This window comes from Erpetoichthys calabaricus, chromosome 8 (genome assembly GCF_900747795.2).
Source record: "Erpetoichthys calabaricus chromosome 8, fErpCal1.3, whole genome shotgun sequence".
Taxonomy (NCBI): domain Eukaryota; kingdom Metazoa; phylum Chordata; class Cladistia; order Polypteriformes; family Polypteridae; genus Erpetoichthys; species Erpetoichthys calabaricus.
In genome coordinates this window covers 145,761,897-145,782,181 of record NC_041401.2, presented here as the reverse complement: position 1 = coordinate 145,782,181, position 20,285 = coordinate 145,761,897, and the positions used below count along the sequence as shown (strand labels likewise).

General features: G+C 35.7%; 1 protein-coding gene across 1 annotated transcript in view; it reads left to right on the top strand.

The window, feature by feature from the left end:
* igfbp5b (insulin-like growth factor binding protein 5b) overlaps window positions 1-18,958 on the top strand; it is a 45,553-nt gene extending 26,595 nt beyond the window's left edge. The window contains exons 2-4 of the mRNA XM_028807573.2: window positions 8,472-8,683; window positions 9,438-9,557; window positions 10,941-18,958. Coding sequence (XP_028663406.1) covers window positions 8,472-8,683; window positions 9,438-9,557; window positions 10,941-11,072 — 464 coding nt within the window. The 3' untranslated portion in view covers window positions 11,073-18,958. The remainder of the gene's footprint in view (window positions 1-8,471; window positions 8,684-9,437; window positions 9,558-10,940) is intronic.
* Window positions 18,959-20,285: the final 1,327 nt, after the last annotated feature.

Genomic DNA, 20,285 nt, shown 5'->3' with positions numbered 1-20,285 from the left:
GAGGATTTATAACCTGTTCAACAGAATATGCTAAAATAGTGAACCTTGGACCATGTAAAATGTCTGGATGGCCTACTGTCCACAGTTCAACTGAAAATAACTCTACAAAAAAATAACATTTGATTTTGAAATAACATAATAGTGTACAGCATGAAAACATTTCAAGTCATAACTATAAATGTTATGTATAATATAAATGTGTATATTAATAAAAATATTAATAAAAAATAGTATTCGTTAATTGGTTCAAAGCAGAAAAGTTATGACTGATTTATGTATTAAATAGGTTTCTTGTTTTTAAGTATATACTTAATTAACCAAATATGGTGTGAAGATTTACTGTATTTGCTACTATCCAATTATATTTTTAAAACCAAAAACAAAAAAACAGGAATGTTTGCTTTACTGCATATTTAAAGCTTGCTGTACTACATATTATGTTTTGGAAAAAAATAAATGCTGAGCTTATGGAATTATCTTGTGACTTCAGATGGTATATCATGGCATAGATGTTATCATAAGCAGTAAATTACTAGAATATTTCCTCATGTTAAATGCCTATTCTGCATTTTTTGGATTTTATTGTTATGCTTGACTTGAAATCCTGTCTTGGGTATTTACTTGAATCGTTTAAGATCAAATTTAAAATGCGGTATAAAGAAAACATTTTTAGACCAAGCACTGGAATGAAGGGATGCCACGAGATTGCAGTGATTCACTCCTGAAGTTATTGCTGTTCATCTGGGAACAGTCGGCTTTTAATAGTCCTAAGGAGCAGTTGAAGATAAAATTTCGATATGTGAATAATTCATAAGGATGTGTTTCAGTGTAATGATATGCTGAACTGCTTAGACTTAGTATTGTAGTATTTTTAAATATATACTTCTTATGAAGTGTAGTCTAGTTTGCTTTATGAAACTCTTTAGAGTTTTCGTATGCTATCATAGAGAATATCAAAAAAACACACACAATGGTTAGACTTTCTAACAATACAAGATTGTTAGAACAATGTAGTAAATATAATATTTCTTTTCCATTAGGAATTGTGTTACCTTACACTGCTTCTACATTTATTTTCACTTATTTTCCTAACCATCGTGTTACATTGGAGGACAGCAGGGAACTGTTACATCTACTTTGTAAAAAAACAGACAGCAGCATGAGAAAATGGACATTGTTATAATAATAATAATTATAATTCTTTGCATTTATATAGCCCTTTTCTCACTACTCAAAGCGCTCAGCAATTGCAGGTTAAGGGCCTTGCTCAAGGGCCCAACAGAGCAGAGTCCCTATTGGCATTTACGGGATTCGAACCGGCAACCTTCCAATTGCCAGTGCAGATCCCTATCCTCAAAGCCACCACTCTACCAAACTGCTTAACAGGATAGTGCATAGTGTGTTAGAAATAGACTAAATGTGAAGTATGTCTTTGGCTTCATATTTTATTCACTGCTGGCATAATTTGAATTTTACTAGTGGGTAAAAGTTTATAAGACAGTATGCATTTTCCATTGCAACATGCTTGATACAGCAAAATAATATGTTGAAACCATTACTGATAAAATTGTGCATACTCAAGTGCGTGTATGTTTGTGAAGTTCCTAACCAAGGCTTCCTAATGTGAACTTGTGATATTCTATGATGTGTACACCTGCCTGGCCTTTTTTTTACTATGGCAACTAAATGCAGAAGCACGTCATCTGCTGTGCTTCCTGGTCAAACATTTTATTGTGTACTGAAGCAGGACTAAAAATGTGAGAATTACAGATGTACTTAGGTCAATTACACTAATCACAACAGAATTTCTTCGACAAGCTGACATACACTACTACAGAATAACAGTGTCAGGAAATAATTAGAAATCTGTGTCAGCTTCTCTTGTTTTATAATATTAATGTCTTATACAACATACCATTACATCACTTTGACAAGGCTGTAGAGGTGCCTTGTTATCTTTCATCTGTGTTAAATCCATAGTAATTGCTGTTCTGTATTATTTGTTACATAGTTTAGGTTAAGGTAAACTATGTTTTGGGGCTACAGATATCTTCCACCCCTGTGTACCAGAATATATAAAATTGTGTTTTTTTTCCTTCTGGACTACATTGCACTTACTCCAGATGCTATGTGCTATTAAAAGGTGCATATGATAAACAGTCAGTTAGTCAGTCATTATCCAATCCTAACACAGGGTAACAGGGGTCTGATGGAGCCAATCCCAGCCAGCACAGGGTGCAAGGCAGGAACAAATCCCAGGTAGGGCGCCAACCCACACACACACCAAGCACACACTGGGGACAATTTAGGATCGCCAATGCACCTAACCTGCATGTCTTTGGACTGTGTGAGGAAACCAGAGCACCCGAAGGAAACCCACGCAGACACGGGGATAACATGCAAACTCCATGCAGGGAGGACCCGGGAAGCAAACCCAGGTCTCCTAACTGCGAGGCAGCAGTGCTACCACTGTGCCTTCTGTGCTGCCCTATGATAAACAAATTATGAAATTTAAATAATAGATGAAGTATGTGAGAAAAATTGGCTCTGTCAAGTTCTTCTTTTGCTACATTTATCCATCCATTTCCTGAACCATCTTGGACTATTGAAGGGTCATGGAGAACCAGAGCCTAATCCCATATGCTGGCAGTACTGGACACAACGCAAGAACCAGCTGTGGACTGTTGTCAGCTTGTCTTATGGTACACTAATACGTGCATACACTCATTCACCCTTATTGGACTAATTCAATGTAATCTCATTTGAATGTTTTGAGATGTGGGGAAAAACAATTTAAAAAATGTATTCCAACATGAAAGTGCAAACTTCAAATTTCAAATCTAGGTTTGTGGAGTTTTGAGGCAGCATAACTAATCTTTGCTTCTTCGTGCCAACTTGCACTCATCTCTGAGCTAACAATGTTATCTCTAACATCCGTGCTTGTAAGAAGAGCAGTGATACGTGTGAAATCATCTGATTCGATGTGTTGCTTCAGATAAGGAGTATTACATAAGGAAGGAATTTTTTGTAGGAAGATGCTGACCTGTTACTTTTTGCGCGACAATGTGAAGAAGAAAAAATTTCAGATATCTTTATATGAGGCAAGTAACATTTGATGTGTAGTTCTTATTAATAGATGTATAACTTGCCATTTTGTAATTACTTATGTCTGATTGTTAAAGAGAGATCCATATACTAGGTATAATATTTTGAAAGCTGTGTTCTTTTGGTCTTTAAATTCTGAATTGCATTTTATTAGTCTACAGTCTATAACTAATTTATCTGTAATGTATTTTTCCCTTAAGGACTCTGTAGAAGAGCTGATACTAATTTAATCAGGGCCTTATGTTTGTCGGGAACGCATCAAGATTGGCATTTCTTTTTTCCATTACGTTTCTTTTTAGTCAGCTCTCTTTAAATTTTAAGCAGGAGTTGGCAATGTGGCTATTCATTCCTAGAAGACAGGGTATGATTGGCAAGCCATGCACTTTAAAACCTGACAGGTCTGCTCAGTCATCAGTGGGATTCTATAAAGGAGCAGAATTACTGGGTGACTGGCACTGAATAACAGAGGTGGTGCTAAACTCTTGGCAGTCTCCCATTGTGTGCAGCACAACACAGAGAATTTGGCTGGCAGTGTCTGGGTGCCATCCAACCGGGTCTCAGTTTTCTCATCGTTGAATACATTTTTCTCATTCATTCTTAGAATGATCTCAAAAAATGAAGACAATGTTTCTTTACATTTGTTTCCTTGATAGCCTTTGAAAAATACAACTGCTGATGTCCACTTTCTCACAGAGTTGTTCCTCTATGTTGCAGCATATTCTTCATTAATTGTAAAAACTACATAAGTATTATTAAACTGAATGTGTTCAATTTAAGTGGTGCTCATGTTAACATATTGCAAGTTAAGTTGCAGTCTGGAATTGTAGCAGCAAACAATATTGAATCGGTCTCTGAAATGTTCAAGCATTAAATATACATTTTAATATGGTTAATAACAATGGTTTGATTCCACCAAACATCAGTACTGTGCACTATGTACTGCTGAATACCCAATATTGTTCTGCATGGTTAGGTGGTCCAGTTCAACTAAACTTTCAAAATACATTTTCCGAAAGCACTGATCACCATAGATAAGCTTTCTAAATTAAAATTATTTTTTTTCCAGTTTTTCCTAAGTTGCCTTATCTTGACTTTCCTTATTCTTGCCTGACATTACATTGTCATTTATTTACATTATCATCATCAGGTCCCTTAAATATGGCTAACCCATACAGAAATACAGTATATAAAAGTCTGAAGGCATAAATCTTATTTTTATTTTTTACAACTTATGTTATAATATGTTAAGTCTTGACGTATCTAACATGGTGACCGAAGCAGGTTTCATGCAGCAATAAACTTACAGGTCTAGAAGAAGTTTAATATTACCTCTATTATTTAGCATTGAGTGAACTTACAAGTAAACTGCTAAACAAATTCAGAATAATTTTTTTGAGAAACAGATGGATTGTTTACAGTCACTCTTGCACTTAACATTATTTTTATTTGAAAACAAACGCATAAAATAACGTAGAAATTAGCAAATATTTATTTTGTTTCACTGTCTTTAGGTACCTGCCTATCTGTCTATCTATTGTGAGATGTAACCTGGCCACTCCATATACTGTCAAACTCTAAAACAATGAACAAAAATGAGTGCACGGTGATGCAACAGAAATGGCTCTCTCAAACAGGTCTGTAGTAGGGAACTCTGTCATGTAGGACTGTGTTTCTCAGACTGAGATGCCATCTTGTGGGTGTCCTGACTAGAAGAGGCATGGTATAACTGAATGAGGTATGGTTTAGGTGTTCTCACTGGGTGGCTTCTTTGAGCTGCAGAGGAGAAAAGAGAGTAATTAAGCATTGTTAGCATCGATTCCCCCTCTTGCCGTAGCAGGGTATTGCATACCATGTCTCAGCCAGGAAGAGTTTCTCAGGCGCCCATGCATGACACTATCTATCTATCTATCTATCTATCTATCTATCTATCTATCTATCTATCTATCTATCTATCTATCTATCTATCTATCTATCTATCTATCTATCTATCTATCTATCTATCTATCTATCTATCTATCTATCTATCTATCTATCTATCTATCAAGGAAAGCATTATAGTATATCATACCCTTTTTTCCATATTGAATATTGTTATGAGGAAACCATTGTATCAACCTTGGGAAAACTAGTAGCAATGGACGTCTACTCTTCAGTATATATGAGGGATGGTTTCATGAAAAAGTTTAATCAATAAATTTTTTGGTGCTGTCTTGGGCCAGTAAACTGATAAATCAATCTTAAATGTCCCACCAAGATGATAGGAAATGCCTTTCCAAGCACACTAGCAGCCTCATGGTTAGTGGAATGAGAACAATCTCAACATGTTAAGAGTCACAGAGCGCAAGGGTCCCCTGAAAAGTGGCAGTGGTGCAGTGAGTGCATTCAAAATACACTAACAGCCTGTCAGATAATGGAAACGCCTAGAATTAAAAACAGGTTTGTTTTTTTTTCAATTGTATCACTTTTTCTATATATCCCTAATGTGTACAGAATCTTTGACTACAATATAAATGACTTACCTATATATTAGGATTTTTGCTATATTATAATAAGGTCAAAATATAACATTTAATTATAGATGTTTATATTGTAAAATATACTGTAATAAAGAAATGTCAAATCAGATTGTTGTAGCCTAAATTATCAGTACAAAGCTGTTTGGCTTGGGTTAACAAAAAATGTTAATAGAGTTCAGATTTGAGGCACAAATCGGTCTGCTGTTACGGAAAGCAACTGCCATATCGATGAATTCATTGGATGAAACGCACATTTGTTGGATGATGCACACATTTCATTCAAAGGCATTTAATATACAATCAACTGTACTTCGTCATATGCAGTTTATTGATATGGAGAAAAACATAGTCTTTTATTACTTTAGAGATGTTTGGAAGCTCTTGGCATTAGTGCAGAGGTTTCTAAATCTTAATGTGGTTTCCATGGCATTGAGTGAACCTTAAGGCACAAGGAGCTGCTGAAGCCGTTTCTTGTAACAATGTCAAGTGAACAATTTATGAATCAGGTGCCAAGTTGGGACATCTAAATCTAGCTGGGTGACAGACCTGCTCACTCTTTCCTATTTCATCAGTATAGCTATAAATGACCTTCTAGGGTCGTGCACTCCTTTTCACTTAACTAGGTCACAATGTATGAGTCTTACTGCACTTAATGAGTGCTGCTGGAGCTACTGCCTTGTCCAGGGTATGGATATATTATAAGAAGAAAAGGCAAATTCCTCTGAGTTACATTTAATTAAGGAGCTTTTGTTTGGCACATGTTGACCCAATAGCTGCTTTTAATGAAAATTGTAAAAAAAAAAAAAAAAAAGAAACACATATGTTGCTTTGTAGAAGTATTTCACAGGGGTGATTTGGAAAGCAAGTATAAATTGGGCCCCCCTAAAAGAAACGACACAAGTTGGAACATGTAACCCTGTGTCCCAGGGTGTTGTACTGGTATTATATTATGAAGGCATTCTAAAGATATCTATAATTAAGATGTAAATGCGGCTCATCACTTGTGGTGCATTGGAGTTTCAGTTTTAGAATAATAACAGACTGTTTACTTGCTGTGTGTATTTTGGTTAATTACACTACTGTGAGAATAACTTGTTGAGCTCAGTTCTTTACGAAAATGTGCCATATATTACTTTTAGCAATAACTTTGTAAATAATTTGAACCAAACCACATATTACTTGCAAGTCTACAGCAACTGTATAGCATAGCTATCTCAATTATTAAAGTGCTGAACACTGCAAGAAAGAGTTGCCTTTTACAGTAATTACCAATTCAGATGGAGAGATGCTGAGGATGTTTTTTAAATCCCTGTTCACTTACATTATGCTACCTGACCATGAAGCATAAATCTGCAGCAGCATACACACACACACATATAGACACACACACACACAGGCATACTCACAAACTCTCATCTCATCTGACTGTGAAAGAGGATGCAATTAACACCCTTTCTGGAACTGATGATGCAATTCAGATTGGTTGCCCTGGTTAAATTATACATATATGTAGTTTATCAAGGATTAAAATAACTTGCAGCCTGGGAATTAACTTGATCCTTTCAAAGTTTGTTTAAAGAGGAGAGGGAAGTTCTGCTCCTGTATCTCAGGGGCGGGTGATGGGATCAGTGTGGTTGCTGGGGTGGTGATAAGTTAATTCTTTTTTTAAGCCGTTTTAATTAAAATACACATATGCCCTCTAGTGGCAAAAGTATTTCATGACACCTAGCCACAGTATTCATTTTGTGAAGCTGTGTAGGTACTAAAGTCATTTCAGTTCGTAAATAATAGATCCAAATCCAGGACTCAAAAGGCCTTTATTTACCAACTGAAATTACTGAAATTCATTATATTTTAGACTTGTAGGAGCCTTGATTCTGCTTCAAGTCACAGTATGCACCCCCCACCCTCCATTCTGTGTATCATTTAAACTTCTCCTTTGCCAGAACATGAAAGCACCTGGAAAAAAGCTGAAGTACACAAATATGTTATACGTTTTATATATTGCATACTGATTCTGTCTCAGTTCCTTGTGGACTGTCACTTTGAGTAGTTAACACACACAAGTTGTTATTTGTGAACACTACTGGCAAGTCAGACATGTTGAAAGAATTTGTTTCTTTTTCGAAAGCAAAGCAATTAGTTCATTTAGCTTAATATGATACTCTTAATAAAGAATCTTTTCTTTGTCATCAATTTGCAGATAGTAGTATGTGGCTGGGTGCAGCAATGACAGCACCACAAACTGGAAAAAATTAGGGTGCCATCTGGGTTTTCCTGTTAATTTTCCAAAAACAAAACAAAGTAAATCAAACACTCTGTGGAGGGAATCAAAATCAAAACTAGACAGGACAGATAGCCAGTAGTCAGATCACTGTGGTTAGTGGCAGGTTGTTCTTGCCAGAAATGCTGCCTGCTTCCAGGAGGCTCGGGTATTTCTGGACGCTGATCCGGGAGGGATGAAGTCAGTTGCCCTTACTGGGCAGTTTCATGACACTGTTGGGAGAGAAGGAAATGACACTGTAAGCAACAGTGCCCCCCTCTTAGCCTGGTGGGTTGCTACATACCTCGACAGAGCCTATAAGGAGATCCTCCAATATACATGCATGATTGGTAATTGAAAAAATGTCATCACAAATATCTTGTCACTTCTTTTAGAGCACAGTTCTTTACTTCAGACACAGTGCAACTTTAAAGTTGCAGACTTAAGCATGTGTAGTAGACTTGCCTCAGGATTAAGTCAGTGTAATTAAAGAGAAGCTTTGCCTTTTTTGTCCTACTTTTTTTGCTCCAAATTAGAAACATTATCTATATGTGCAAGTAACATGCAACATATTTTCCTATTTTCAGAACGTGAATCGCGAGAACATGAAGAGGCTCCAACTGTTGAGATCACTGAAGATCCACTCCCAGCCAAAGTACCTCCTAGGGCAAAAGACCGCTTTTTGGATAGGAAGGCAGACGCTTTGCGAAAAGACAAAAGGAAGAAATTAGAAAAATCCAGGGCAGTGGGTCCAGTGAATTACCCTCATTATTCTAATGATAAAAATGAGGCAGAATATGTAAGTATACAACATGTACCATAAATTTAAAGAAATAAACAGCTATGTATATTAATTTACAGTTGCTATTACTGTACTGGTGGGCATATTTCTCCAAAGTTCTATACAGTATTCCTTCTTCTCTAGTTCTGCTCTAATGTCTGCCTCTGCCTTATGTCAGTTAATTTCCAAACTGATTCTTGCCAGCTACAATATATTCTATCTCTGAGGCACTTTTAGGAATAGATCTTATTTATGAATGAATTGTCCTCCATTTAGTAAAGTCATCTAGCATTTCCTGGACACAGTTTACCACTTTTCTCCTTCACTGTTTATAGTTCCCAGACATCTAGGACTCCCCAATACATTTAAAAATTGCTAGTGTTAAATGATTGTTTATTTCCATAAACACACACAGCCATTTTGCTGTGTAGGACTGCAGTGTGGTGTTTCTCTGAAATACTGTAAGTTCGGGTAAGGGAAAGAGGCATAATATGTCGTTGTATGCACATGCATTATGAAAGCCTGGCATTCCTATAGAGAACTTGTGATTTAAAAGATTAGATGGCACCAACTGCAGTTCTTATACAATCAAAATGCCTAACAAAATCAATTAACTTTCTTTTGTGTTTTAAAAGCTTGTGGCATAATGAAATGTCATGTAACTGAGAAGGCCATTTATTGTACTATTTTATAATCAATGCGACATTGAGGCCAGATTAATATACTATGCGTACCTACAAATAAAGTTTGTTTAACCTTTCTGTCTCCAAAGGGTCCATGCCGCAGGCAGATGGAAAGCATTCTTCAGGATATGAAAGTCACATCTCGAATTGTACCACAGACACTCTATTTACCAAACTGTGACCGAAAGGGCTTTTACAAGAGGAAACAGGTGAGCAGGTTGATACTGTTCTTTGGCTGGAAGTGATCTGGTATTGAGTACATGCTGACGGATTTTTAGGTGCAATTAAATAGCAAGTGCTCCTTCATACCCTGTGTATGTATAGTCCATCCTGTAAGATGAGCCTTTTAAGTTGATTGGCAATTACTAATTGGTCCCATGTGAGTTGGAGAGCAGATGTGTATATGAATCTGTACTGCAATGGACCACGGCCTGTCCAGGGTTTTCAGTCTGCTTTATGCACAACTTCTAGTGTATTTTTATATGGAAGTTACAAACCTGTCAAGTGTTGTCTGTGCATCTGCTTTTAGTTTAGAATTTTGATGATTAAGTGTAAATGATGCTCTTGTGAGCATGAAATATAATTGATAAGGAATATTAGTTTGGAAAAATTATCTCCTTGCTTCATTAGAGCCAATCATCCATCCATCCATCCATTTTCCAACCCGCTGAATCCAAACACAGGGTCACGGGGGTCTGCTGAAGCCAATCCTAGCGCACAAGGCAGGAACCAATCCTGGGCAGGGTGGCAACCCACTGCAGGACACACACAAGCACACCCACACACCAAGCACACACTAGGGCCAATTTAGAATCACCAATCCACCTAACCAGCATGTCTTTGGACTGTGGGAGGAAACCGGAGCGCCCAGAGGAAACCCACGCAGACACGGGGAGAACATGCAAACTCCACGCAGGGAGGACCCGGGAAGTGAATCCAGGTCTCCCAACTGCGAGGCAGCAGCACTACCCACTGCGCCACCGTGCCGCCTAGAGCCAATCACATTAAACAAAATCTTGCTTGAAACTATAAGGCTAACTTTTGATAAAATGTTAATAACATTCCTTAAATTAATTTATGTTTTTATAAAATCCATAAATAATAAGCATATATGCAACAGATATAAAAAAAGGAATCTTGGTTACAGTGTAGAGGTCTACAGAGTAGGGTGGATTGGTGATGCTGAATTGGCAGTCGTGTGTGTGTGTGTGTTCATCCTGCAATGGACTGGTACCCTTTTCCTGTCTTGTGCCTGATGCTTGCTGGGATTGGTTCCAGCTTCCCCATGACCTTGCTCAAGATAATTGGGTTTGGACGTTGAATGGATGGATGGGCCTGAAGTATTGAAGCTGACCCCAGTACATGTAGTGAAGACTCCATATGTGCTAAAGAGTGACTTTACATATAAAATCAAGTACAGTTATGTACCTCATTACACTACCAGGCCATTTTTTAATCTACCATGAGTGGATCCTTGAAAATATGTATTACAACCAAATTAAATTTCAGTATGATCTACAGTATCTATCTATCTATGGCCTTCTCTATTTAACATTACTTTCTCTCTCTGTCTTCTCCCTTCTCTTATGCAGTGCAAGCCATCTCGTGGACGAAAGAGAGGAATATGTTGGTGCGTGGATAAGTATGGGTTGAAGCTTCCTGGTACAGATTACAATGGTGGGGACATCCAGTGCCAGGATCTGGAGAATCCAAACAATGAGTGAGAAGCAGAGTAGAAGGGGATTCCTCCCATCGCCACACTCTCAGCACACCAGATCCAGGGCTTTCCTCCTTCCCTACCGTTTCTTCGTCGGTCATATTGGGATAGGAATTGTGCATTGAAAGCATAAAAGAAAAAAAAAAAGACTTTTGAACCTTTGATTGTGCACTCAATTCTAAATAGCTGGACCCAGCAAAGACTATCTTCTCTTCTTCTCTTTACATGTGTAGTTTGTGTCTAGTTTCTGGGTCAAAGCAGAAAAGATGAAAGATTATTCCTTGTGTTTGTATGTGTTTTATGTGTGTGTGTGTTTCTATCTATCTATCTCTCTATTCTATATATATATATATATATATATATATATATATATATATATATATAATATTTATATTAGTGTGTCTTTGTGTGTATGTGCACACACATATTTACATCACACACATGCACATATATAAATGTATATATATATATATATATATATATATATATATATATATATATATATATATATATATATATATATATTATGTATATACATAAAATTCTTATTGTTTTAACAGAACCAGATATTTGGAGAAGAAAACATTTATTACTTTGTAAGTTTTATTAAATCAAAAAGAGGCAACTGACAAGTCAGTATGAATCCTCCAAATTTCAATGTGTGGCTGTAAGTAGAGCGAAGCCAGATGTGTAATACGATTGGCTGAAGCTTTAGCTTTATTAAATTAATAAAGTGATCTTCAGGAACAGTTCTCATTATCACATATGCTTAGACTGTCAAGCATTTACCCATGGATGTATAGGTTTTGTTTATTCATAGAGTATTTGCAAAATGTATCACTTTCTTAATGTGATTTAAAAACAAAAATTGCGTATATTTTTTTATTATTTCTAATGATGTTTAGTAAAGAAGTAACCCTTCAAGTTTTTTAAGGCTATATCAGATGCAATAAGAGGCTTAAATTATAAGTCAGGCAGCTAACTATCATTATTCTCCATGTGGTTCTGAATGAACAAGACTACCCTCGTAGTCTATTTGCCTGGTCAAGATGATTTGACTTATAGTAGTAAAAATAACAATGGTTTTGCTTTTAAAGCATGTGTTTTTACTTTTTTTATTATTATGGATATTATTTTTCATGAAATTGGTTAGAATGCAGACAACTGAACCACACTCTACTATGTATGCCTGTTCATTCTCTTTCTTTTATCAGTTTGTCATTTGCTTGCTCATTGTGCCTTGCTCAGTTGTTGCTGTGTTTGTGTCTCCTACCAAGTGAGAAATTATTGTCTATAACTTTTTTGAGCCATTTCTTTTTAAGTTGTCCTCAGTTTATTATATGCAATGATTTTATCAGGCAAGAACTGAAGGTAAGAATGTTACTGTGTTAAGAAGAATGTAAACTTAGCAAAAAATGTATGTGTGTGTATATATATATATATATATATATATATATATATATATATATATATATATATATATATATATAATATTTCTGGCAGTGACAGAAATTAGCCTTAAGGTAGAGATGAATTTGTAATGAAGTCAGAGACACAAAGAGAAGAAGAAAGAGCAGGTGTGTTTTTCTTCTCCTGGGATGTGCCTGTCAAGTTCTCTTAGAAGACAATTTCTTTAATTTACCACATTTGATTGTTTTTTTTCTATGAACGTAACCGAATGTAGATTTTTGGTAGTGAAGCTACTGAAAACAACAATAGAAAGGGAGATTGTTGTGCCTTCTACACAAGCAAATTTTAAAAAGTACAGACATACACACTAATTTAAAATGCTTATCCTCAGCGTCCACTTTTAAATGAATTTACGTTACGGATGAACACGCTAGAACCACAGGATCGTAGATCAAGTGCTTTGTTAAAAACAATTTCATTATTGTGCTGAGTTTTAACTTCTATCACAATAACTAAGTGAGCAATTGAAGGGCTTCAAAATGAGTCTTGTTAATTCCATCACAGATGGGTGGATCTGTACGTTTATTGTCTATGCAGATGGTAAACAGAGCATTTGTTTGGTAGTAATAATAGAGTACTTGGTACACAATATGCAACCACAGGTTAATTGTTGAAAATAACCATAAGTTACTGCAGCTACTTCAAGAGAAATTGCTGTATTTATGCTTGTACAGTTTCTGGCTCTGATGTCTGTGTAAAACTAAAAAAAAATCTAGTGTTTGTTGTTTTTAGCTGTAATGACAATATGCAGTCACATTCTGGAATGCATGGTCTTGTTAGTGCACAGAGCTCTAGTATGGTTCTTAATATGTCATGTTAGAATTGGCTGGTGCTGCCCACATTTTTAGACAGCTTAATGGTTGTGCATTTACCCACAAAGCCAGTGTTTTCTCAATGTTTTATTTACCAGTTGCTACATTCAGAATGGTCATTTATGTTGACGGATATTTTTGCAGGTTTACATTTGACCACATGGTGCATTTGTCACATGTTCGTGTTACTTTACTGATCACAGTCGTTGGCTTGACACTCTTTGCATAGACGCGGTACACTGCTCCACAATGGGGACTGTGTGACTTAAAGAATATTACTATAGTAAAGTCTAATCCAATCTTGCTGCTGTCTCCTGTAATTGGATAAGCTGAGCAGTAAAGCAAATTGTCATTCTTGTGAAAAGGTGCTTTTTCTAATTACAAGCCATTAAAACTGAGAACCTTTTTGGGAACTTCTTGACATAACTCTGTGTATTAGTTGCTATTCTTGGACAGATGTGTCCTTGCAGTGGGTTTTAGATGATGTTGTAAGGCATTAGATAAACAAACTGTCTTAACTCTCACAGTAATCAAAAGACAATGTTTCTGCAATGTGTTGATTAAATGGCTGTAGGAAAGGGGTCATCAGGCAGTCATTTCCCAAAGTTATAGTAATAGCTGGCGTTTGAGGGTAGGAGATGTATATTTGTGCAGTACACATGTTTGCAGATTAGACAAAATGGTTTAAGGAATTAAAAATAAGATCAAGTGAGAGATGAGGATAACAGCCTGGTTGGAAAATGAAACCAATACTGCCATTTATATCATAACCTTTGGAATAGAAATGCCCTATACATTCCAGATCAACCAAGTAACAGCCATTAAAACTCCATAAAAGGAAATAAAGTCTTAGTAGCAAATACAGAAATAGATTTACTGATGAAAAATTATAAATAAGGGCATTCTTTGTTAACGTCTAACTTAGATATGACAGTAAAAGGAGTCATTATAAGTCGCAATTGAGTTTTGAACAGTACATTTAGGAATAACAGTGCACACATTTATTCTAGAGAAAGGTCACTTGTATTATGTCAAATGATCACTTAACGCATGAAAATGTCATACTCAGTACAGAGGAAGTAATGTATGTGTATCAGAAAGTCTAAAAAATTTTGATGATACCAAATTTCTTTTTAAACATTACTAATAGTTATCCATTGCCGAGGGGTCGAGGGACATCTTCCCAAACCTCCCCACCGATAGACAGTTCTAAATCTGTAAGCACCAGGTACTATCTAATCTAAAAACCTTGTACCCGTGTGCAGCTTTAACTCATTATTGTGTCAGTGCTTTTTTGTTATCTGGAAGTGCTTTCATAGTTTAAAGGAACAGCGGTGCATGCCATTGTGCACAGAGTGCACTTTGTGACACTACAAAAAGGCAGCTTGGTATAAGACACCATTTACTGTATTGTTACAGATTCTGTTGGCTTCCACAAACCACTGTGCTCAGACACTGTGTATTTCGTCTCTTACCTCTCCATTTATAATTTTTAAAAGACACATTTTTCACTTCACTCAAAAGGAAATATAACTGTTCCTTTATCTTTCAGTTATGCTTGACAAGTACTTTTCAGTAAGAAATCAACTCACTTAATTCAATTAGTTCAAACTCAATTATTCTCACTTAACATTTTTCTCATTATTATAAAAAGATTTGCAAAGATCAAAATGTGGCAGCTTTCAACAGTGTACATTTTGACATAATCAAAAATTGATTCCTACTTTTATGCAACTTTGTTATCCAACAACTGCTTGTCCTGTAATCTTGTGGTTTGCTCTGCACTGTAAGCATATCCGCTTGATGAAGCACCTTGTGATTACATGAGGTAAAAAGTGATTTGGTCATGATTTTAATTTTAAAACACCCAAATGTGTCACATTTTTCATTTCACTTACAGTACTGACATTGTAAGCAGTAAAAAAAATCAGTGTTACAACCAAATTTATAGACAATAGTTTTTCATAGATGTGGTGCAATAAGCAAAATTACTTTGAAACTTAATCCAAATCCAAATGTTCAACAATTGTACCCTTTTACATCCTTCAAAACCTCTCAATTATAGTGAAATAATTCAAAAATAAAATTTTAGCTGAACAGGTCCAAAATATAAAGAAAAAAACACCATGATCTATTTCACTATCCTTTTCTTGCACTCCCTGTGAAATACACAGTCATTTAAAATGTGAGACTCTCACCAGGCATATTTCAATCCACCAATTAGCCTGCATACAGTGGCAGGCAACTGGATATGTAGCATGTGAAAAAATCCAGGGTGAGAGACAACGTGATAGCCTACTGAACTAAAACAACCAATAAAATGTATTGTAGGCTTCATTCAAAGTGAGCAGTACTCCATTGAACTGCATGTAGTACGTATAGTGTAATATTTTATGGAAATATTCTGCAGGATTTGCACAGCAAGAAAAATAGTCTCATCATGGTAGTGCACATTAATAAAAACTGTCAAGACTCAAACCCAGTTGTGAGAAGAATGGCAACAAAGGAAGTGGGCACCATTTTAACAGATCACAGACTTGTTTTAGTTATGTTCACTCTTCATGTTTGTAGAAACCAAATGCAAACATGATATGTGTTACAGTTTGCATGGCGATGTGCATAAGAGACGCAGTTAGGCCAAGTTCTTTCTGTAAAATATCCCTCATGTAGGTTAGAACATTATAACAATCTAGACGAGAACAGGCCATTCAGCCTAACAAAAGTTGCCACTTAATTCTTCTAAAATAACACCAAGTCGAGTTTTGAAAGTCCCTGAAGTCCTACTGTCCACTGGTAATTCTGTTTGGTTCTCTGTATAAAGAATGTGGCTGTTCTCCTGCTTGCACTGCAATGGACTGCATTCCTATTTATGTTGGGTTCTGTTCACTGTCAGGATTGGCTCCAGCTTCCTGCTATCAAATACATATGTGGAAAAAATATTTTATTAGCATTACCAAACATGAATTTAGTATTTGAGACATTTAGGAAAAGCTCAGCACATTGAAAATGTATCTTTCCTTGGCATTTGCAAATGAGAAGTTAACAAGCTGCTTCTTTTTAACAGTGGAATAAATTAAAGCCAGTAAAATAAACAGCATTGGTTTTCTTCTTTAAGACTCTGTTCCCACCACAATTTAAATTGGACTTGTAATGCACAGATTTGTTGTTCAAGCACTTAGGCCCAGAAAATTATTGAAATCAATAAAAAAGCGTTTTCAAGAAATTGGACATTTAAAATAAAATGCTATCCGCTATCATGCTGGACTTTGGCCATTTTATTCTTTGAGCAGGGTAACATCATTTTACAAAAATATACTGCACCCTATTTTATTGCCAAGCTTAGTGAGGACCCTTGACTTACTCCGAAAGGGAAATTCAGCCCATTTCATTGTAATACTTTGATTGCAATCTGTCCACCAGGGATGGAGTTTAGGTTTCCAGTTCAAACCCAACAAGTATTGCCTTTTGTTTTAAACAATGTACATTTCCTAAATTTCGGATCCATCCATTTCCTATATCTTTTTAAGTCTGGGTTACCCCTATATATAACAAATAATCTGAAGATATGCAAAGCATTTTTTTTAATAAGAAAAGTAACGATTCATTTGGAAATAAAATGAAAATAGTCATTAACCTCAAGTAAGAATTTGAAGAACTGAAAGTCAATGCAGTGTGCTCACTTAATTGATTGCATTTGTGTACGTTTTGCTAGCTTCTTAGTGTTTTCTTCCTTTTGTTCATGTATAATGGATCCTTTTTATATAGTCTTTCTGTTGTTACTGCTGGGTCTGACTGCTTTCTGCATGACGATGGGGGATTTTGCCACAACTTATCCAACAACTACTTGACAGCTATAAGAAAACGTTCAATCAGAGGATTATTTGCTTAAGTCAAGGGATCATCTGATATTTGGAATAACATGCATAAGATAATTTTAAATCAGTACCTGAAAAGAATTGAAGCAGATACATGTGTTCCTTTTTTCTAATGTAATTTCAGAAATGCAAAGAATCCCCAGATCTCTCATTGAATCATATTTTGAGTTTCATACCTGGTAAGCTTAAAGGCAATAATCACTGCACGTTACCGTAGCTAAATATAGCTTTCTTAAATACATAACATCATTTTTCCAAGGAGAAAAAAATATTCATTATGTTAATGTGTGACATAAACTGGCTTGTAAAATACAGTAAATTCAACGGCAACAAGAGTGAAGCGTTTAGCATTTTGAATTTTTATTATTAAATAAAATCATTTTATCAAGAACGTGAATATCACTGTATAATATTTATTCAGCCTGTAATTTATGTACTCTTTTAACCTTTGTCTTTTTGTTATGACAAAAACATTTATTTAAATAAAGTTATGTCTTCATTTAAATAGAACATTAACGCAAAACTGTTTTTGCTTGTATATAATATTCTGTGCTTGACAGTTTGGATATACATCTGCAAAATATTTGACTGAATCCACACACTACAAAATGATTGTGTGGCTGAAAAGGGTCAACATTGGAATTGTATTTGTCAGGCCAAAGTGTGGAGTGAAGTGTTAAATAAGCTATCTATCCAAACAGTAAAACATCACGAGATTGCTGAAACATATTTGAAAATATTGAATCATTTAAGGAAGCCCTGCGTTTGGTGTTGTTCCTTTTTTGACATCTGTTAGAGTTGAGATGGGAGGATTTTCTCCACAGTAACATTTTTCAGATTTTTTTTTTCATATTTTTTACTTGGTGAAACTTTTGGGACAAGTTAATCAAAACTAAATACAATAATCCTTGAACCAAAAACTTTTTTTTACTGCTTTTGAATGAAATAATGACAGCAGTGTATGCAATGTGCTGCAATATATATTTAGTTTTTTCTTTAGAAATTTTATAAGTGTCAGTGATAATCTTACCACATGAGATTGTTTTGGAAACGTTAAGTAATTTAAATTATACATGGTTAAGGCTGCACTATTTTGAGGCATAGCAATTACAAAATACACTTTCTAGCTTCTGATTAATTATATGGTAAAGGCAATTGTACTAGTAGACTACCAACCAGACAAACAGGCTTTTAATTCATAGCTTTGTTTACCTAATAACTGTCTTTTCTTTTTTTTTTTTACTTCTTTCTGTACATTTGGTATATTGGTTTTCTTTTGAAATCAGTATCCTGAGAACATTTTTGGAAACATTTTAAAAAATTGATTTAATAATGAAGCACTTTATAACACAACCTGTTTGTTCACAATTAAGTGTTGCTTAATTAACAAAGGTGCTGCAGATCTCATGGCAGTTCTCTGTGCTAGTAGGGTGATGTCACAAATGGACCACCACACCGCTTGAGCGTAGGGGGCAGTGCTCTGAGACGTGACGCAGTGGTGTGGAATGGAGAATGGCTCACAGCAATGAAATGATCCCCTCCAAGGGTTTAAGGCAACTTCTAAGAATTCGTTTTCTACTGTAAACAGTATAAAGTTTTTAAGACAACAAATGAATGCATTTATTTGACAAACATGTTGCTATGCAGATAGATAATTTGTCAAATGAAAGACTGTGAAACTTAAAAACTATGTAAACATTACTATTTTAATCAATAAAGCCTAGGAAAAATAACAAGTCTGCAAATGAGTGTAAATTGTAAAACATTTTCAAAAACACCCTCAAGGACCTGCAGTATGCTAAGATGTTACAGACGGGAGAAGACCATTCACTCTATTGTGATATTTTTGTTAGCCGAACTTGTCCCAAAATAACATTGAGATGTTGTTGTTGGTTTTTTTTAGGTCTCCACTTTATCTTCATGGTGAAACTACAGTACAAATTTGTATATTTATTTCAAAAAATTTGTGCTTTAATTTTAACATTTACATTTATTCACTTAGCTGACTCTTTTATCCGAAGCGACTTACAAAAGAGGTCCAAAATAAGTAACATCAGCCTTAGAACTGTTTTGAAACACGTGGAATAGGTCAGCGTTAAGAAATTGTTCATCTTGCATGAAGATCTGTAAACCAAACAGAACAACAACAGACTAACTCTTATCTTAGCTACCAAGGACCTTGCATCAAAACTGTTATCAATTAGAAAGATATTCACAGAACAAGGGGCTCTTCAAATGTTTCTGAGAACACAGTGAGGGAGTCAGCAGTTGAGATGGAGGGACACTCTTAAAAATAAAGATACCAGAGCGGTTCTTCAGAGTGATGGCATAAGGGAAACATTTTAGTTTGCAAAAGACCCATTCAAATGAAGGTTCCAGAAAGAACCGTTATTTATTTAGATCCGTAATATAGTAAGTAACCATGACCAGATGGTAACACATTTGTGAAATACCAGTGGCTGATGGTTTTAAATGGACTGTAGCTTCCTACAGCAGGGTAACTTTAGAGTATTTTAATCTGCTAGCAGATTAGCTAGTTTTTTTCCAACATATTAGAATGGTTTTCAAAGCACAAAGGACCAACTTCATATGCAAGCTTTTCCCAGAATGATACGGTGCTTTGTGAAGCAATAGTCCTATGAGACACCACACAACCCACTAAAGAACCTTAAAATGCCATTAAAAAATAGCATTTTTAGGAGTGTGGGCAGCTCATTTCCCCCAATGTAAGACTACAAATGAAAAGAGTCTGGATTGAGATGTGATGCCATGCAGTGATGGTTAGCAGACTGGAGTGGGTGAAAAGGAGCATAGGACCTCATAGGTACCTCCATATACATAGGTTTGAACCTATTGACTACTTTCTAGACTTAATGTGCACTGCTATGCCAAGCCAGTGGAATGATAGGTGTCCATCATGCTGTGGCTTGCTGGCACTGGCAGGTAATCCTGCCAGTAAGGAGTTTCAATAGTGTAGAGGTGACTGGAGCAATGCCTAAACCAGAAGCTGTGGTACACGCTCTTTCAAATGAGGTCTGACCTTATGAATCTTATAGAAAGTAA